General features: G+C 40.1%; 1 protein-coding gene and 1 pseudogene across 2 annotated transcripts; one reads left to right on the forward strand and one right to left on the reverse strand.

Moving 5' to 3' along the window:
- The first annotated feature begins 472 nt into the window (after positions 1 to 472).
- LOC105473645 (dehydrogenase/reductase 7) lies at positions 473 to 21084 on the forward strand. 2 transcript variants are annotated; one of them, XM_011727542.2, is made up of 7 exons: positions 473 to 752; positions 9777 to 9929; positions 11925 to 12031; positions 12803 to 13042; positions 15342 to 15464; positions 15962 to 16177; positions 20862 to 21084. In XM_011727542.2, exons 1-7 carry the CDS (start codon positions 620 to 622, stop codon positions 20907 to 20909), a joined length of 1020 nt encoding a protein of 339 aa, XP_011725844.2. In that variant the 5' UTR covers positions 473 to 619; the 3' UTR covers positions 20910 to 21084. The 2 variants fall into 2 exon arrangements, with proteins under 2 accessions (XP_011725844.2, XP_011725845.2); XM_011727543.3 differs by lacking the exon at positions 473 to 752 and adding an exon at positions 936 to 1156.
- LOC139364279 (short coiled-coil protein B pseudogene) lies at positions 5834 to 7642 on the reverse strand (annotated as a pseudogene).
- Positions 21085 to 21951: the final 867 nt, after the last annotated feature.

Genomic DNA, 21951 nt, shown 5'->3' on the forward strand with positions numbered 1-21951 from the left:
CACATGGCTTCAGTCTTTTTTTCTCTAATTGTAAAAGGACCTTGTCCCCATGGAGGGACCATTGCCTTGACTTGTGGGGTCTTGAGTGATAGCCACACTCTTCAGCACTCTCTCGACCTCATGAAAAGATACTGAAACTTGAAAAGGGAATGTTCTTTCTGAATAGGAATGGAGAAGAGGGGCCAGGCAAGAATGATTCTTTGTCTCCTGGCTGTTGCTAGTTTTCCTGTACAGAGAGGAAATAATGTAGTATATAATATGTAGCTTATGTTTGAATCAGCTTTTTAAAAAATACTGGAATTTTATTTGTTTATTTTTGGTAGAGACAGGGTTTCCCAATGTTGCCCAGGCTGGTCTTGGAAACCTGAATTCAAGCAATCTGCCTGCCCCGCTGGGTGTGGCGCAAGAGGGCGCGGGCAGCCCCAGGGAGGCGAGTGCGGCCGCGAGTGCTGAGCCCGGGGCGCCCGAGCGGCTCCTCCTCCCGGCCTGCTCCCTGGGCAGAGCCGGGGCGGTGCCGCTCTGGGCTGGCCGAAAGAGTGGCGCTGCGATCCCGCAGGGCAGCGACGCGACTCTGGTGCGGGCTGTCTTCTTCCCCCGGAGCTGGGCGTGCGCGGCCGCGATGAACTGGGAGCTGCTGCTCTGGCTGCTGGCGCTGTGCGCGTTGCTCCTGCTAGTGGTGCAGCTGCTGCGCTTCCTGCGGGCTGACGGCGACCTGACGCTACTATGGGCCGAGTGGCAGGGACGACGCCCAGGTGAGGAACTGCCAAAGCCGCTCCCGACTGGGAGGCCGGGCTCGGAGCTGCCGAGGCGTGTCCGGGTCTCCGGGGGTTCCGCGGTGATCCCGGGTCCTTTGAGGGTTGCGTGGAGCTTCCCGAAGGCCTGGCTGCGCCTTACGCTGGGCTGCGGGTTGGGGAGGAGGACGCGAGGGCTGAAAAGCCCCTTTGTCTTCTGTCCTGGTCGGAAGATGGCACGGACTTGCCATTCAGGCTAGGAAACCTCTCCAGGGAGTGCCAAACTATAAGAGAGCACTGGAGTCGGCGGGGCCCCTGAGGACTCTGACATCCTACTCAGGACTCAAAGGATTCTAGTGTTGCCTCAGAGGACGATACTTTGAGAACAGTGAGCGTCCCCCTGCGTTTGTAAGGGAACCTCCTTTGTAAGTACTGGAAGCCCCGTCATTCTACTACCTGAAGTTGTCTAGCCTCCACTTCTCACTCCTGCTGTTTTGAAATAAAATCTGAGATAATCCGAAGTCACTCACCTACCTACTTATTGGGATGAAAGTTGAACACTAGAAAGAATTGAAATGGCAGTTTGCTGGAGTGAGATCATTGTTGGCATACTGCCCATCTCACTTTATCTGTGTCTTGCTTCGTATTTGACATTGTGTTTGTTTGCTATATGTAGGCTCTGTGCTCAGCGCTTTATACCCATAACCTTTAACGTTTCCAACTCTTACAAGGTAGGCATTATTAGTCTTATTTTCCAGATAGGGAAACTGATGTTCAGAGAAATTAAATGACCTACCAAAAGCTAGGCTTTGGATCCTTAAGGACTTGGGGAAGTGGGGTTTCCCTAGACCAAGTTTCTGGTATAAAAATACTCGAAGCATGTTACAAAGTTTGCTTGGAAGAGATAGTAGCTCAAAAGATAGACTACGTTGTGGGGGCACTATGAGTTGGGCGTTGAGGGGGGTGATATTTATCCCAAGGTGAGAATTGGTTCTTGTGGACCAAAATAAAATTAAAAAATAAAAAATCTGATACAGTGGTTTGTGCCCCTCCAAAGCTTAACCCCACCCGAGAAAATGTTATTCCTTAGTATTTCATTTTTCTGGTTGGGTTTTCTTGGGTATAGCCTGTGCAGCACTGACATTGAGTTCACGAAAAATACACAACATAGACGCGAGAGCAGTGCTAAGAAACTATGGCAAGTGATTGGGCTTTCTCCTTTTAAAGCCGGAATCCCAAATACTGAACAACTTCATTAACCAAGGGCTTTCTCTTGATTGATTGTTCCATCCCAGTGGGGGAATATGTGTGCCTATTGGCTGCCATTGGCTGCCTTGCAGACGTTGTTTGTGTTTGATCCTTAGTGCTTTTGTGTTCACTTGGACTTGGAGAATTAAATGAAAATAGATTATATTTTATAATTTAATCCTACAAAAAATATTCAACCTATCAAATTATGTCAAGTGCTAAAAAGGAAAATTGTTGACAACATCTGAATGAATATCTCTAAGCTACTAAAAGTTATTTTCTTATATTAAGGAAAAGTTAAAAGTTAAGATCACTGACAATTTTAAGAAATTCATTTAATATTTTCGGTTATCTTTTGCTGGAAAAGAACAGTTTGAAGGATTTTAAATTTAATTACATTGTTATTATGTAGTTATATAATTTGCAAATTTGCACATGTAGTTTGATAAATTGCTATTTATCTAAGTAAATAAGTTACATAAAAGTTATTTAGCAAAAATCTGGTGTGGAGGCATGTACCTGCAATCCCAACTACTCTGGAGGCTAAGGTGGGAGGGTCATTTGAGTCCAGGAGTTCAAGACCAGCCTGGACAGCATAGTGAGACACTGTGTCAAAAACCATAAAAATGTTTTTCAGCAAATACAGTTATAAAGTTAGGTGTTAATAACTTTTAAATTTTAATTTAACGTTTAACTTAATCTTAAAATTTAGTCATATGCTTATTAACCAAGGAGTAAGCTTTTTTTCTTTTTCTTTTTTTTTTGAGACACAGTCTTGCTCTGTTGGCCAGGCTGGAGTGTAGTGGTGTGATCTTGGCTCACTGCAACCTCTGTCTCCTGAGTTCAAGTGATTCTCCTGCTTCAGCCTCCCTAGTAGCTGGGATTACAGGTACATACCACCACGTCTGGCTAAGTTTTGTATTTTTAGTAGAGCTGGGTTTTCGCCATGTTGGCCAGGCTGGTCTGAAACCCCTGACCTCAGGTGATCCACCCCATTCGGCCTCCCAAAGTGTTGGGAACACAGGCATTAGCCACCATGCCTGGCAGAAGTAAACTTTACAGAACTCCTTTTATGTATAAAGCACAGATATATGTACAGTACATAAATGATATACAGTATATCTGTGGAATTAACATTTCACAGGAGAGTTTTAGGGAAAAAAAATGTCTAAAAAGATTCCTGGTGGAGGTAGGGAGTGAGAAAGAAGAAAAGATTAAAGGAAAATTGAAATAGACTCAGATTCCCAAAACAGCTCAGACTGGAGAGATGGGCAGACTCTATCAAGATGGAAAAAGAAAAAAAAAATTATCCTTCTTGACTTCTCTGTAGGTTTATTATTTTTTGTCCCTTAAAAAAATAGCACACTTACGTAATACAAAAGTAAAAAATACAAAAAGATATATAGTAAAAAGTAAAGAGCTTTCTCTGACCCTTGTGCCCTAGCTACCTAGTATGCCTCTCTGGAGGCAGCCACCATCCTGCCTCTGCTGGATTAGTCTAGAGAAATTCTGTGCATTTCCAAGCATGTATCTCACATGGTGATATATATATTTTTTAATAGAGAGACAAGGTCTTGCTTTGTCACCCAGCCTGAAGTGCTGTGGCATGATCATAGCTCACTGCAGCCTCAAACTCCTGGGATCAGGCAATTCTCCCACCTCAGCCTCCCCAGTAGCTAGGACTACAGGTACAAACCACCACACCTGGATATTTTTAAACTTTTTGTAGAAACAGGCTCTCACTATGTTCCAGGCTGGTCTTGAACTCCTGGCCTCAAGTGATCCTTCTGCCTTGGCCTCTCAAAGTGCTAGGATAACAGATGTGAACCATCAAGCCCAGCCACACACGGCGAAATTTAAGGGTGACTAATTTTAGACATTAAAATGGTCCAGAAAAATCCATGGCAGAAGTCTAGAGGAGGAAAAATTTCAGCAGCAGCACATGTGAGCAAAACTCGTTTTTGTTAACAGTAACCTCAATAGGAGTCAGCTGTGAAGTGGCTGCCAGAAAAGATTAGGCAACCTTGGGTTGCGCTTGTAGGCTTCCGTGTCTGAAGCAACAGCTGCAAACAACAGAAGTCTCCTGACTAGCTGCTTGTATGTGCCAGCCTCTGTGCTGGGCACTGGGGACACTGCAGTGACTGAATCAGTCACAGTCCAGGCCCTCATAGACCCTACCTTCTGGGGGACAAGGGAAGTGATTTTTGTCATCTCATCCTGCTCTGCACTGTCCAGACCCTACCGAATCATGTGTCCTGCCCTAGCCAGTACCCTTTAATAAACAGGAACATTGACCAACTAGCATTGGTGCAGGTGGGCGTGAGCAGAAGAGCGAGGAAACCTGATACCATGTCATGTAAGGGAAGGTGGAGAAATTGGATAGGTTTATTTAGCCTTAGAGGAGTAAGAGATGAAAGGACTTAGGGAAGACATAATGGTTGTCTTCCCTAACAACTGTGAGGGATTGTTATTTGGAAGACAGGTTTGATTTCTTTTCTTTTCTTCCCTAAAGAGCTTTTTGTAAAACAAGACAGCAGAATTGCAACACAATTTAAGTGTCTGTGTAGGTCACAAAAGAGATGCAAAATGTTTGCAGTATGATTAGTATGTATTCATATAGTGAGTCATTCTTACACCTATACGTAAGATACTTCCATAAATTAAAAGTAGCCCAGCTCTAATAACCATAAGCTATATTAGTGGATCCCTTTTCCTAATATAACATTTAAGTATTCCTTCTGATACTGATTCCTTTAACAAATGGCGTCTACAAACTGAATTTTTAAAAATTGTTAAAGGTGACAAACTCTTTAAACGGAGTCGTTCAGTTTACAGAAAATTCTGGGAGAACAAGCAGGATAAAACTGAGCAAGATTTTCAATAAGTATGCATCTGAAACTCTCCCATTTTTCACAATTCTGATACTAATACATTCTTAAGGAATTTTGCAAAAGTTAATCTGCTGACGAGAAATAAACCTTAAGACCAAACTCTTTGTAACTGTTCTCTTCCAGATGTGGTATATTAAGATTAGTCAAAGTTGGCCAGGTGTGGTGGCTCATGCTTGTAATCCCAGCACTTTGGGAGGCTGAGGTGGGCAAATCGCTAGAGCTCACAAGTTCGAGATCAGCCTGGGCAACCTGGCAAAACCCCATATCTACAAAAAAATACACACAAAAAAATTAGCCGGGCGTGATGGTGCACGCCTGTAGTCCCAGCTACTTGGGAGGCTGAGGTGGGACGTTGGCTTGAGCCTGAGCCGTGGAGGTTGCAGGGAGCCAAGATCATGCCACTGCACTCCAGCTTGGGTGACAGAGCCAGACCTTGTCCCCTCCCCACCTCCCCCCCACGCCCCCCAAACCCCCGCCAAAAAAAAGCTTAGTTGAGCTTAATCTACTCTCATTTATTTCCCAAAAGATCTACTCTGTGCCAGAGATAACACAAATCTGGAGTGAAAATATTTGGAGTTGGTTACTAGTATTTTACCAAGTACTTTTCTACCCTATTTCTATTTTCCCTTAAGCTTTTCTATTTTAAACACACACGACCATAATTTATATCTTTTCAGATACCAAGTAGGTAATTTTGTAAAGAAAAGATTTTTTTTTTTTTTTTTTTTTTAAGATAGAGTCTTGCTTTGTTGCCCAGGCTGGAGTGCAGTGGCACTATCTCGGCTCACTGCAACCTCCACCTCCTAGAGGTTCAAGCAATTCTCCCTGCCTCAGCCTCCCAAGTAGCTGGGATTATAGGCGCCCACCACCATGCCCAGCTAATTTTCGTATTTTTAGTAGAGACGGGGTTTCGCCATGTTGGCCAGGCTGGTCTTGAACTCCTGACCTCAGGTGATCCTCCTGCCTTGGCCTGCCAATGTGCTGGGATTACAGGCGTGAGCCACTGCACCCGGCCAAAAAGAAGTTTTTGACAACAAAAAATTATCTTCCCAGATTGACAATTCAGTTTCAATGAAAAATCTTCATTTTTATAGCCTCTTTTTGTTTTCAATAGATTAAAGAGAAACCAGCAATTCTATCTTAGTATTAAATATCACAAATGAGAAGCCCTAGCTGAGAAAATGTCTTCATTTGGTTAAGTTTCAACAATTAAAGTTCAGGTTACTCTCAGAGATGATTAAGTATTAAAATTGCTTTTACAAATGTGAAACCAATTTTTCCCTAGGGGAGGGGAGATAGGAAGGAAGAAGCCAGTGGAGAAGGGGCCCAAGAAGACGGATAGGGTACATGAAGCTGTACAGTCAGTACCTGATTTGGGTCACTTTTTCACAGTGTGATGGTTATTTTCTTGTATATCTTACTAAGCCTGTAATAAAAGACAGGGCTAAACCCACAAATCAGAGCAAATTTTAAAAACATTCATCTTTAAGTTTCATAAATGTGTGCTATTCTAAATCACGTCTCCAATACATCTGCACATTCTCATAGACTAACAGAATACACAAACTTATGGAAGTCTCCCGTTATGCTATGAATGTTGCCTACATCTGACATTAGCTTTATAAATATTCAATGGAACCACTAACAAAGGTACTATCACTTTTGAAATCTGTCCAATATATAAAGAAAGATCAGCCGCAATTCCATAAAACAGAAGGGCTTCAATTCTATATTTCTTTTGCTTTTTGTGTCAGTTGTTTGAAAAACACTAGAAGCTGACATGAAATTTTCTGTGTATTGTCGAAGAACTTGGTTTTCTGATGTTAGCTTGAGATTTTCTTCCATAACTGCATCTCCTCTGACAGAGAGATCTTCAAGTGTATGTTGGAGTTCCAACACTTGATTAATAAGCTGTGTTTTTTCCTCCAGTTCCAAATGATTTTCAGCATCAAGTGCATCCATGTCAATATTCGTCATCTTGGGTAACAAACTTCTGGGCCTTGGATACAAAATCCTTGATGAATGTTTGAGGCGCTGGGAGAGGGAGGGATGGGGAGGATGCCTCAGGCCAGACACTTGGACCCACCGACACCAGAAGTTTGACTTCTTCTTTGTCAAACCACAAGGCAGGATTACTGCATACTGCTACCAGTTGATAGCATTTACAAGCTTATCACATTAGTATAAAATAGATCCCTTGAATGATTAGACTTCCCCAAAAAAGGAACTGAAGCTTCAGAGATAATTAGCTTCCTCATCCTGTGAGGGAATTAGAGATGGGTCAAGGGCTTGAGAAGAGAATTCTCAAACTGGAGTGGGAGTTGCACTGTCACTTTCCTTTCAACTCTAAGAATCTACTTTCAGGGGCTCTTAAAGGGAGACCATTATGTATACCAGATTCTGTGGAATCGGGAAACAAATGGTGCTAAATAAAAAAGTTTCTTTAGGGTGGGAGGAAGAGGCCAGAACTGTGATTGCATTAAAGGTTTACACCATCAGCTTTAAATATTTGCTTAGTTGTGTAAACATCAAGAAGTCTTTGTTAGCTTGAGGCTGGTTAGTAAATCCTGTGTTTCTAAAAAAAATGATATTCACTTTAGAGTCTGATGATTGCAGAACTTGGGAACAACAAGTAGTCAATAAATGAATAAATTATTATCTGAATAGATGTTATATTGTTCTTCATAAAGTCCTATAGGAAGGTTGCCCAATTGTGCCTTTTACGAAAGCACATTATATGACAGGAAAGCATTGTAGCCCAGACATAGTATTTGGGATGTTTCCATCCTTTGTTAAGATTTTTTTTTTTTTTTTTTTTTTTGAGACAGAGTCTCACTCTGTCACCCATGCTGGAGTGCAGTGGAGCAATCTTGGCTCACTGCAACATCTGCCTCCCAGGTTCAAGTGATTCTCGCACCTCAGTCTCCTGAGTAGTTGGGATTACAGGGATGCGTCACCACACCTGGCTAATTTTTGTATTTTTTGTAGAGAACAGGTTTCATCATGTTGGCCAGGCTGGTCTCGAACTCCTGGCCTCAAGTGATCTGCCTGCCTTGGCCTCCAGGCAAGTGCTGGGATTACAGGTGTGAGCCAACGTACCTGGCCTTAGTTGAGATATTTACATGAAACCTTTTTCCTAAGGACAAGTGGTATTTTCTTGAATGTCTAAGAAACAGTTGGGCTTTAAATTATTGATCATATTTAAATGTATATCATGAAATAGTGGACAGTGTGGGCTTTGGAGCTAGATATACCTGGGCTTATATCCCGGCTCTGCCAGGATTCTTGGGTGTTTGTTTATTCAGTAGTTATTTATGGAGCCTTTTCAATATTCCAGTCCTTGCTAGGCACTGAGGCCACACCAATGAACAAGGAAGACAAGGTCCTACCCTTAATGGAATCTACTGACTAGTGGGGACAAATTAATCTCTGTAAACCTCAGTTACCTTTTCTGTAAAACTGAGATAATAATACATTTTCATACAGTTCTGGTGAGGCTTTTAATAGATAATGTGTTAAGTACATAGGAAGTAATGTAAAAATGTTAAGCCATTAGAATTTGTAACCCCATTTCCCTGGCTGGAGAAGTTAGGAGACATAGGTTATTAAGTGACTGTTCTATGTTTTGCTGTAGCGAAGTCCATCTATTAAAAAACTTGAGCAATAATTATAATTGATGTTTATTAAACACTGAGTATGTACTGGATATATCCTGCCCTGAGTGCTTTCTATGTTTTAACTCATTTCCCAACAATCACGTGAAGGATGTGTTCTTATTCATTACATTTTCAGTTGTGGAAAATTAAGGCACCGAGTTCTCACCTGGGAACATTTCAGTGCTGTGTGTGTTGGAGCTGGCATTTGAACCCTGGCAGTCTCCAGGGATGGTACTGTTAACATCACAGTTAGGATTTAGAGCTGTTTAAAACACTACAATCATTTCCTGATTTTAACTTTTCTGATCTAAAATCAGAAATGTGATGTTAAGTGATACCTTGTTTAATATTTTTGATAAATAACATCTATTTTATTAAATAAGGTACACAGGAACTTTGCATAACAGTGACTTTACGAGTTCAGAGAGACACTGAATATCATCTCCTGCAGTGCTAACAAGTTTTTCATTGGAGAAAAGAATAAACCATTTGTCATTGCTTTAGTACTGTAACATTTTTAGTTGTTAAGAGGAACATAATTGGAGAAGCAGAGTACAATATTTCATCTCTCTGTAATGTGCATTTGTTCTTGGGTGAATTACTATATTCTCCTAAGATGAAAGCTCAGGCATCTGGGGAGCATTTTTACAAAATGACCTTGAGCTGATAGGCATCAGGCATGATTGGCAAATGGGGAAAATATTACTTTAAAAATCTAGGATGTTTCCATCAACAGCACAGAACTTGGTATATTTAGATTCTTCATCAACCTCCATTGCAAAATATTAGAATAATATAATTAAAAACTGGAGGGGACCTTCAGCCATCATCTAATCTGAATGGCTCATTTAATGGCTAAGGAAAGTGAGTCCAGGCAGTGATTTCCTGTTTAGTTAGCCTGTTTATCTTATCTATCATATTTATCTTATCTGTTTGTCATAAATAGAGCCTTGGGGTGAAAACATGGGGTTACAAGGCTTACCTTGAAGTAAAGTCTGGAAAAGTTATGGAGGTTCTGTAGTCTAGGAATACTATGTTGATAACTGTTATTAGTATGATTTGTATTAATGCTTTTTTTTTAGTTAAGGAGACGCTTTCTTAGAATAGTTCAAATTTTAAGCTCCATACATCATGCCTTCATATTTAGTGGTATTGTTTAAGGCTTTCTTTTCTTTTCTTTTTTCTAATCTTTGATTTATGATTGTAATTCATTGCTTAGTTTCTTCCTTCCATTGTCATTCCTTCCATAGAATGGGAGCTGACTGATATGGTGGTGTGGGTGACTGGAGCCTCGAGTGGAATTGGTGAGGAGCTGGCTTACCAGTTGTCTAAACTAGGAGTTTCTCTTGTGCTGTCAGCCAGAAGAGTGCACGAGCTGGAAAGGGTGAAAAGAAGATGTCTAGGTAAGCAGATCTGAAATAGCAGAGGTGCTTCCTAGAAATAAATCAGAATCCAAACTCAAATACAGTTTTGGGACTTTTAGAGAGGAGTGAGATTGCCCCCTGGCTCCAGATGCTCTAAGTGCTTCGTCTCAGATCCTCTCCTTTTTGTCTTAATTGGCTGCCCCTGCCTTTTCTTCTTTTCTGCCACCTTTCTATGGTTTTTTTGCACTGACTCTTGGCATTAGGGAGTGACCAACAATTGTATCTAATGCTGGTGGATTTTTAGTGACCAAGTGACTTAGATTTTTGTCTTAGAGAAAAAACAGTTGCGTTCTTATCCATGACATACATGTATCTGATCATAGAAAGTAGGAAGAATCCTTACTCATTTTATTAATGTATCAGATATTAAAATCATATGGGATAAGACTTTTATTATATAGGATAAAAGAACAGGAATGGAATTAGGTTTAAAAAATAGAACTTGAGGTAATACTTTCGTGTTCACATAAAGGGCAACAGTGTTAATATTTTTGTTTGAGTTTTGGTGTAGTTATGTTCACTTTTTTTTGAGATGGAGTCTCACTTTGTTGCCCAGGCTGTAGTACAATGGTGTGATCTTGGCTCATTGCAACTTCCGCCTCGCGGGTTCAAGTGTTTCTTGTGTCTCAGCCTCCTAAGTAGCTGGGACCACAGATGTGCACCACCACACCCAGCTAATTTTTGTATTTTTAGTGGAGACGGGGTTTCGCCATGTTGGCCATGCTTGTCTCGACCTCCTAACCTCAGGTGATCTGCCTGCCTCGGCCTCTCAAAATGCTGGGATCACAGGTGTGAGCCACCGCGCCCAGCCATTATGTTCACATTGAAAGCAACCTCAAGTTATTATTTTTCATGCAACATTTATTAATGGTACCTAAGTTATTTTTTTCATAGAACAGGAAAGTTATTATTTTTCATGGACCATTTATTAATAGTACCTAAACTGAGATAATTTTGAATTTTCCAACAGACCATTTTTTGGGCCATCTCTCTACCTGTCATTCTTTTAAATATTTAATTGCTGATCAAGCTAATCACCCGGAAATGAGAGTTAGTTGCCACAGTAGTGCTCAGCAGGGCCATGGGCCTCTTTCATGATACTTCTTTCAAAGGCCTCTTGTGTTTTTGCACTGGGCCACTTCTTTTAGTAGTTGTTCCTCTGCTGCTGTGACTTGCAAGTCCTGTACTGGTGGAGTAGATGAACCAGGTCAGCATTTCTTACCTGGCACAAGGCTGTTTCCTTTTATCTTGCAGATCTGTAGTGCCCACTTTTTCATTTAATACGGTTGATGTTTCACAATTAACTCTTTTGCCCATGAAGTCTTTTTACCTCTTGTATTTTCTATATTTGCTTGTTTTTCTTACTGATGTTACTTGTATTTCAAAGTTAGAGTCCAGGAAAATTAGTTTCAGTTGTTCTTTTCATGAACAGAAAGAGCCAATCACAACTCAGCAGCATGTTTCTTGGATGGGAATTTCAAGCATGTGTCCTTTTCCCTGTTTGCTTCCAGGAATCCTTAGCCTCTGGAGAGAAGCTTCTATATGTCATTTGACTGTAGGACTCTAAGCTTCTTACTGATTTTAAGCACAAATAGCTGTTTTGGGTGTAGAAGAGCAACTCATCTTTGTGAGCCTATTACAAAACAAAGGTACCTCTGTACTTCTAAAGAAATTGCTCCAAAATTTTTGCTCTTTTCTAGTTTGTAGTTTGTAGTATAATCTTGATTTCTGCCAGAAATCAAGTTGTAAAGTTAGACTGCATATTCAAGTTGCCATTCTGCTTCCTGTGAGGCCAGCCAGCATTTGTCTGGTAAGACATCATCATTTAACCACTAGTCCTCTTCCTGACCACTGAGAGGAACTCTCACAGGGCCACCCGGAAATGAGTTTGTTGCAGGGTGGATGTTAGTGGAGTAGCAAGGAGCTTGATTGAACTATGGCATGACTTCCACACAAATTTTTGTCTTTATTTAGAGAATGGCAATTTAAAAGAAAAAGATATACTTGTTTTGCCTCTTGACCTGACCAACACCGGTTCCCATGAAGCGGCTACCGAAGCTGTTCTCCAGGAGTTTGGTAGAGTAAGTAGCATCTTATATTGATACAGTCTTGCTTTGAAGTAACTGCAGAAGAGATTGCCATCCGTGGTGCTGTCATACAAAGGGCTTTAGGCAAGTGGGGTCCATGCAGTGAGATAGGGCCCATGAGTTGGGCCCCTTAATCTCTGAGTCTTTGGCGTTATGGAATTAGTACTTTTCATGTCTTAACAAGTACAAATTCCTCCATGTAGAACAAAAGAAGCTAAAAATTCACAGCTGCTTTTATTTATTTATTTTTTTTGAGATGAAGTCTTGCTCTGTCGCCCAGGCTGGATTGCAGTAGTGTGATATTGACTCACTGCAATCTCCTCCTCCCGGGTTTAAGTGATTCTCCTGCCTCAGCCTCCTGAGTAGCTGGGATTGCAGGCGTGCACCATCACGCCCAGCTAATTTTGGTATTTTTTAGTAGAGACAGGGTTTTCCCATGTTGGTCAGGCTGGTCTTGAACTCCTGACCTCATGATCCACCCTCCTTGGCCTCCCAAAGTGCAGGGATTACAGGCTACTGCGCCTGGCTGGCTGCTTTTATTTATTTTTATGACAATTATTAACTTTCATAAAAAGTCACCTAAAATGGGAATTTAATTCCACAGGTAAATTCGGGGTTTTATCTTTTTAATTTCTGACTTCTGGAAATATACCATTGTTCCATTGATTCTTCAAGTTAACAATATAACCAACCATCTATAGGAATTCCATCAGTCTATCCACAGGACATCCCCCAAACACCCCTTTTCTGATTTTATTTAACTAGATCGACATTCTGGTCAACAATGGTGGAATATCCCAGCGTTCTTTGTGCATGGATACCAGCTTGGATGTCTACAGAAAGCTAATAGAGCTTAACTACTTAGGGACGGTGTCCTTGACAAAATGTGTTCTGCCTCACATGATCGAGAGGAAGCAAGGAAAGATTGTTACTGTGAATAGCATCCTCGGTATCATATCTGCACCTCTTTCCACTGGATACTGTGCTAGCAAGCATGCTCTCCGGGTAAGGCTGCTCAAACTCAACTCTGATAGAACGGACTTAAATGTGTATGTGGGGGATATGGCCATCACTGTGTGAGGTCCTTGGAGCTGGGAAGTGATGTGGGGAGACAGAGAGACCCAAGGAGACCTTTGGTAGAGGACACCCCCAGTAGATGCTAAAAAAGACTTGATCCACACATGCCTCTAACTTGTTGAACAAATAAATATGTATCAAGCACTGCATTGTGCCATGCAGTACAACAGACCCTGGGGATATAAAGATAGTAAGATGGGGTCTCTGCCCTGAAAAAGTGTATCATCTAGTTAACATGTCACTCTTCACCTTGTCCTTATTCCTACCACATCTTCATGGAAAATTGGGGGTCCACTTCTCCTTTCATCTACATATACTTCAGGATGTACTTTTTCCTCCCCATTTCTGTGACTTCTTTTCTTTGCCCCTTGTAGTTGGTGTGTGTTTTGCCTGGTCTAATTATATACGCATGTCAGAAATAGGTACTTCCCACAGGATGATTAGTCCTGGTCTCATATCCTTACTGGGAAAAATTTTGACTGTATTCACTCTGGTTTCATTGGAAGAAGAAAATCTAGTCAAGGCAGAGGCAAGGAGAAAAGCTTGATTTGGACTGCGTAAGTTATAAGGTATAAATATTAGAAATGGATGAATTTTTAATGGTGGCTTAAGACTGGATATAAAGAAATTATAAGGCCAATAGGAAAAGAATGATTAAAGAAGACACAAAATCTATATTTAATGCTGTTGAAGTCAGTTTAAGTAGAATGTTTCACTGTTGGAATAATGAGATGCAATAGCTACATGGTTATCATGGTTTCATGCAAATTTGAAGCTTTGATTCTTTAGGACATCTTTTTTTTTCTGCAGCAAAGTGCAGACAACTGCAGACAGTGATGAAGCAGAATGCTACACTGATGATTTCCTCATATTTAGTAACAGGCATCAGTCACTTCCTGGAGAGCAGTTGGGCAAGCCTTAGGCAGGCAGATGGGGGAGGGCGGCCACCCATCTGTTTGGCACCATGTATCTCATAAGATATGCCGGATGCTTTCAGTAAACACAGATGAGCTGTCTGGCCTGCCCTGCAACACTCATTATTTTATTACTGGATTTGATCCTATGATAAAATGTGGCAGGTTGAGACTGTAGTTACCAGGAAACTCTTTTTGAAGAGCACATTTCCTTCTCAGATTCTCAGTAAGCTACAGAATTAACTTGTTTATCATTGAAAAGTTTACACACAATGCTAGATGTGATTTCAAACAAGGAGAGGTTTTAGTGTTTGATGTATTGGCTTGCTTGGTGTCCTCTCTCCTCTTTTGCTACAGAGAGGCAGAAGGTTAAAGTTATGGAAGTTTTCCATTAATTTACCAAGGGTTTTTTTTTTTTTTGGTTCATCTCTGAGTCAGGCACTGTATTGGTCTCTGATCGTAAACCCTCATAGCCCCTCTGTTTGTTGGGGTCAGCATTCAGGGCTGATAGCGGTTTAACATTTTTGGATCATATACAGATGTACTGTGGGTTAGCTGTTTAGGCTTTTCAATAGATAACCCAGCCTTATAACAATGTAGTCTTGGAACATTTCCTAATTTAGGAAGAGATGAGAGGCAGATTTCTGTTTACTCCCCATTGGTTTAGAAATGGTCAGTATCTTTAAGTCTAGAAGGTCTAGTCTGTTTTACACAAGTCATTCAGTAGGCAATCATATTACATTTTTAATTAGCCATGTACCCTCTTATTACCCCAAAAGATAAATGTTTGCTGAAATGAATTAATTCTGTTAAATTAGCAATATACATGGGAAAAGTGGAAATCATTCTTTGTGATAGTTTCTGCAAAGTACTAATCCCATCTTCCTCACCTTTGTCCCAAACATTTGCACTTTAGACTACTTTGGGGAATAAACAGAAACCCGACCTAAGTGATTCTCAGTGAAGGACATACACCCCTTTTGGAGTGGGGAGAGGACTGGTATGAAGAGGGTATATCAGAATCTTCAGGGATAGTTTTTTTTTACCTATCCAGTGCATGCCTACCATAAAAATCATTGATGGCAAGACCCATCACTATCAAAGGGGGTGAACCATTTATACCTGGAAAGAGCTGAGAATGTCTGTTCTAGATTGCCTCCAGTCTACGGTTAAAAGTGCCTAATAAGCTTGCATGATTACACTCCCTGTTCTTTACTCACACATTTTAGAACATATTTTGATAAGTCATGAGATACGTGTCTGTATTTATTTGCCTTCTTTTCCTCCTTTTTTTTTTTTTTTTTGCCTGTTAGGGTTTTTTTAATGGCCTTCGAACAGAACTTGCCGCATACCCAGGTATAATAGTTTCTAACATTTGCCCAGGACCAGTGAAATCAAATATTGTGGAGAATTCCCTAGCTGGAGAAGTCACAAAGGTAAAAATTTCTGGTTGGGAATAATTTGAATGTTTACTAGTTACATATTGGCATTATATATTGGTGTTGTATCACTGTATATCAGTTTTTGTCTTAGAACTGCTTTTGTGTGAATTATTCACAAAACAACTTCTGCCATTATGAAAATTGTTTATGGAATTTCATTTGCTAAATGCATTGTCTTAATAGTTTGATTTTTATTACAAAAGTAGTAATTGTCTTTAAGCACATTAGGGTGATGCAATTCTAATTAAAAGCAAAGAATCTTCACCTTTTAGTTAGCCTGCGCTGTATTATCTAGTAAGCATATGGTTTCTGTTGGGCTTTTTGAAATATTACAAATAGTTTATAAACTCCCATTAGTACTTATGGAGACTCCTAAGGGGCATGAAGCTCCACTAAAGGAACCACTCAACTAGATGGCATTTGAGTCCTTTCCAGCTTAAATTTCTGTGAAATTGCTTGGATAAATTCACTTAATTTTTAAATTTTCTTAGACTATAGCCAATAATGGAGACCAGTCCCACAAGATGGCAACCAGTCGTTGTGTGCGGCTGATGTTAATCAGCATGGCCAATGATTTGAAAGAAGTTTGGATCTCACAACAACCTTTCTTGTTAGTAACATATTTGTGGCAATACATGCCAACCTGGGCCTGGTGGATAACCAGCAAGATGGGGAAGAAAAGGATTGAGAACTTTAAGAGTGGTGTGGTAAGACCAATTTCTAAGTTTCTTAATAATATGTATCGATCTTGCAGGAAGGTACAGAATTTTCCAGTGGTTAAAAAACTTTCTGGCTGGGTACAGTGGCTCATGTCTGTAATCCCAGCACTTTGGGAGGCCAAGGCAGATCACTTGAGGCCAGGAGTTCAAGACCAGCCTGGCCAACATAGTAAAACCCCATCTCTACTAAAAATACAAAAAGTAGCCGGGCATGGTGGTGCTCGCCTGTAATGCCAGCTACTCGGGAGGCTGAGGCATGAGAATTGCTTGAACCCGGGAGGCAGAGGTTGCAGTGAGCCAGGATGGTGCCACTGCACTCCAGCCCGGGTGATAGAGTGAGACTCTGTTTCAAAAACAAAAAAACCTTTCTAGCCTTCCACCAATCTCATGATATAAAGAAAAATAAATAAAAAATATTTTATCACCATGCTTATCTTTTGGTTTAGTATAAATTATTACTAGTCTTGGAGAAAGAAGTTTTTTTACAAGGTAAAATCAAATCAAAGACTGCCATTTTTTTCTTCTGTACATACTGTTTGGCCAGTGTGTGTGTCAAAATGTTCTTTCCCTACTGTTTCTCCCCACCAACTCCTACCCATCCTACCAGTCTCAACTCCCATGTTACCTCCTTGGAATGGTACCTGGCCTTCCCTCCCACTTCTCCCCAGGACCAGGTGCACCTCAGCCCCTGTGCTTTCCTGTCAAAGCACTTACTGCATTGTTAAAACAGATGCATGCGCTTTTACCTCATTCCTGAAGTACTCAGCACATCTAAGATGTGCCTATTCCCCTGTCTAAGGAAATATGCTGATGATCATTCTTTCAGCACTCATTCTTTATAGCAATTAGTCGGGGAATACTATTAACCATTTCTGAGAAATTGTGACCCTCAAAAGAATTTAATTTATAGACAGTATAGGAAATGTAATGAAGTAAACAAAAAATTATAGATGATTATGCAGCAAAAGATTATTGCTGAGGATAGTTTTTATTGTTAGCCTTTGATATACTTTGTTACCACCTTCTTTTAGAAATGAATCAATAGGGTTTGATAGATAAAAAAAGAATTATAAAACAGGATCATACTATACATACCTGCAAATATTTAAGTAATCCACTAATTGTTAGACATTTAATTTATTCCAACTCTTTGCAGGACAGTGAAAATGAATTAGGGGGTAAAAAGTTACAAACACAACAAAATGCTTAAGAGACATAAAAGGTTATCAGACTGGGTCATGACACACTAAAATGTCCAGAGTGTGAACAATCACAAAGGAGCTTTTCATTTTCTACCAAGTAGTAATGTGGAACAGTTTGCTTTGGGCCAAATCGCTTATGAGTGTTTTGGTATTGTTGGGACTTGGTAGTGTGGGTAGAAGCTCTAAAGGTAAAGCTTCATCAAAGATTAAACCTGAGTTTTAAACATGGAGGACAGCTGATGCAGTAGCTTTGTGCCCAGTGATGGAAAGAGTTGAGAGGGACAGGCCACTGTACTACAGAGGAAGCACAGTCTCCTGGCAAAGCGCATGCAGCCTGCTGCTAGGCTACCTGGGTTCAAATCCCAGCTGTGCCCCACGCTCTTAAAGCAGGTTACTTCTCTATCACTCAGTCTCCCCATCTATTAATATAAGATGGAGATTAGTGATAATAGTGCCCAGTCACAGGATCGTATGGGAATTACATGAATTTAATATATGAAAAGCACTTAAAACACAACTGGGAGTGTTCTAAGTGTTAGCTATTGTGCTTTTTTTCCCCTTCTCATCTTGAGTCAGATATAGCAGGATATTCAGCTTCCTTAATGATCAAAGATTTTCATTATAATTGACACATAAAATTATATATATTTAAGGTATACATTGTGATGATCTAATACACTGTAAAATGATTACCATGACCAAACTAATTAACACATCTGTCACCCACAGTTACCTTTTTTTTGTTGTGGTGAGAACACTTAAAATCTACTTTTTTAGCAAATTTCAAATATGCAATACAGTATTATTAACTATAGTCACCATGCTATATATTAGATCCTTAGAATTTGTAAGTTATAATAACATAAGTTATTTATCTTATAACTGAAAATTTCTAATTTTTTTTTCTTTGAGACAGGGTCTCGCCCAGTTGCCCAGGCTGGAGTCTGCAGTGGCGTGATCATGGCTCACTGCAATCTCCACCTCCCAGGCTCAAGCAATCCTCCCACCCTAGCCTCCTGAGTAGCTGAGACTACAGGCACACACCACCATGCCTGGCTAGGTTTTGTAGTTTTGGTAGAGATGGGTTTTTGCCATGTTGCCCAGGCTAGTCTTGAACTCCTGGGCTCAGGCAATCCACCTGCCTTGGCCTCCCAAAGTGTTGGGATCATAGGTGTGAGTCACTGTGCCTGGCCAAAATGTGTACCTTTTGACCAAGATCTCCCCATTTCCCCCATTTTTCTGGCTCCTGGCAACCATCATTCTACTCTGCCTTTCAGTACGACTTTTTAGATTCCACATAAGTGAAATCACACAGTACTTGTTTTTCTGTATCTTGCTTCTATCACTTAGCATTAATGTCCATTATCCATGTTTTCACAAATGCCAGGAGTTCCATCGTTTTATGGCTGAAAAATATTCCATTGTGGAATAGTATTCCATACACACACACACACACACACACACACACACACACACACACACACTACATTTTCTTTATCCATTCATTCACTAATGGACACTTAGGTTGTTTCCATATCCTGGCTATTATAAGTAATGCTAAAATGAACATGGGAGTGTAGATATCACTTCAAGGTACTGATTTCACTTCCTTTAGATTTATATCCATAAATGGAATTGCTGGATCAGATGGTAATTCTATTTTTAATTTTTTGAGGAATTTCCATATTTTCCATGAGTGTACTGGTTCACATCCTCAATTTAAATAATAGGGCAGATAAAGAATATATTATAGAAGTGATTTTTTCAGAGAGGAAAGAGGGACCAGGGACTAGAGAATTTCAGTCCCACTGTAATAGTATTTTCAGAAATGTCCATATGAAGGGTATTTTGTTTTGTTTAGAGAACATCTAACTGTAAAATATAAACATCATTTAGCAAATCTCGCATGTTTTTTACACCTAGGCTTTTCTAAAAAAAAAAATGACAGCCTTTTTCTTCCTACCACCATCTTTGAAATATTGCTTATTGGCCGGGCGCGGTGGCTCAAGCCTGTAATCCCAGCACTTTGGGAGGCCGAGACGGGTGGATCATGAGGTCAGGAGATCGAGACCATCCTGGCTAACACGGTGAAACCCCGTCTCTACTAAAAAATACAAAAAACTAGCCGGGCGAGGTGGCGGGCGCCTGTAGTCCCAGTTACTCGGGAGGCTGAGGCGGGAGAATGGCGTGAACCCGGGAGGCGGAGCTTGCTGTGAGCTGAGATCCGGCCACTGCACTCCAGCCTGGGCGACAGAGCAAGACTCCGTCTCAAAAAAAAAAAAAAAAAAAAGAAATATTGCTTATTATATAGTCTTACTACTTTGTTGCTCTTTATTATGATAAGCTGGGCATTCTGTCATCTCCCAAAGCAATTTGTAGGACATAATACCTCATTCTTTATAGTCTGTACTCTTCCTCTCTCCCATTATATTTTACATATATGTGTATATATATATTTTATTGATAAGCATCTAAGAAAATGCTAGTATAACTTATTTCAAGCTAATAGTACTTGTTGTTAACTAGAATTTGCTTCTTTAGTCTAAGAACATTATGTCTGGAACTTTGTTTTTAATGAATCTTTATTATTTTTAGGGATCAAGAACAGTGGCTACACTGACTTTTGTATTATCATTATTATTATTTTGTCTTTCTTAGTGCAAAGTTTTGGAAGTAGTAAATGCATATCTTCCCAAAAGAAACATCACATCTTGGGGATTATCAAGTTGCCTTGTTTTATTCCTTAAGCAATATACAAAAAGTTCACAAATAATTTTTTTTTCTTTTTTCTTTTTTTTTTTGAGACAGAGTCTCCCTCTTGTTGGCCAGGCTGGAGTTCAATGGCGCTGTCTCAGCTCACTGCAACCTCCGCTTCCCGGGTTCAAGCAATTCTCCTGCCTCAGCCTCCCGAGTAGCTGGGATTACAGGCACACACCACCACGCCCAGCTGATTTCTTATTTTTAGTAGAGATGGGGTTTCACCATGTTGGCCAGGCTGGTCTCAAACTCCTGACCTCAGGTGATCCGCCCACCTTGGCCTCCCAAGGTGCTGGGATTACAAGCTGCGCCACAGTGCCTGCCTGGCCACAAATAATTTTAAAGCGTTATCTCCCATATATTTCAATTCTACATAATCTGACTTATTGTTTTTATTTATTAGAGCAAAGCAGTGTAGGTATGATATGCTGATCCATAGAAGTCATTATAGAGAATTTAGCATTACAGTCCAATGCTATTTATGCCTCCTCTAAACCAGAGATGATGCTAAACTCATTAGAGGTACTTTTGTGTGCATCTAAAATTTTGGCTATGATTTTTTAATTCTAATTTAAGCGGTTTCTCAAATTTTGTGAAGATTCTTAATAGTGAACCATAATGATATAGCTCCTCAAAACAGAAGGACTTAAAATGTTAAAAACTGGGGTAAATAGGAGTAGGTACTGATTCATGTTTCTGTCCCTCTTTTACAGGATGCAGACTCTTCTTATTTTAAAATCTTTAAGACAAAACGTGACTGAAAAGAGCTCCTGTACTTTTCAAGCCACTGGAGGGAGAAATGGAAAACATGAAACAGCAATCTTCTTATGCTTCTGAATAATCAAAGACTAATTTGTGATTTTACTTTTTAATAGATATGATTTTGTTTTCAACATGTAATGAAATAAAAAATAAATAATAAAAGATTGCCATGAATCTTGCAAAAAAGATATTAACTCATACTATATTCTTGGATAAAATAACCTTTTAAAATACTTTAGCACATATGCTTAAAATCTGAGTTAACAGATTTGTCTTAGTCCGTTTGTGCTGCTATAACAAAATACCACAGATTTGGTAATTTATAAACAATAGAAAAATCTGTTTCTCATGGCTCTTGAGGCTGGGAATTCCAAGACCAAGGCACCAGCAGAACTAGTGTCTGGTGAAGGCTAATCTCTGCTTCCAAGATGGCACCTCATTGCTGCATCCTCCACAGTGGAGGAATGCGTGTCCTCACATGGTGGAAGGGACAGAAGGGAAAGAGGGCAAAAATGCATTTAAAAGATCATTTAATCCCATTCATTACTCAGTCACCTCTTAAAAGCCACATCCTCTTATACTGTTGCATTGGGTATTAAGTTTCAACATGAATTTTGGAGGGGACAAAAACATCCAAACCATAGCAACATAAATGTATAGAATATTTCACACACAGCAGAGTGCTGGGTAATGAGCAGATATAAAGAAGTATTTGAAATGACCTTACCTCCAGGATGCTTATATTCTTAGAAAAGTTGACAGGTATAGATGGCTGTAATTTGAAGCAGTAGGTAGGATTCATAGTACCTATTATTTATTAAACACCTGTTGTATGTCTTCTGCTGTACTGGAGTGCTTAGTATTAGTTAATTAACTCATTCCTCATAACGGCCCACTAAGATGGATGGTATTATCTACCTTTATAGATGAAGAAAGAGCAACAAGGTTTTACTTTTCCAAGGTCAAGGTCACAAAGCTAGTAAGGGGTAAAGCCATGATTAGATTCAGCTCAGGAAGATTCCACTGGCAACTCCTTACTTC

Source organism: Macaca nemestrina, chromosome 7, assembly GCF_043159975.1.
Source record: "Macaca nemestrina isolate mMacNem1 chromosome 7, mMacNem.hap1, whole genome shotgun sequence".
Classification (NCBI taxonomy): domain Eukaryota; kingdom Metazoa; phylum Chordata; class Mammalia; order Primates; family Cercopithecidae; genus Macaca; species Macaca nemestrina.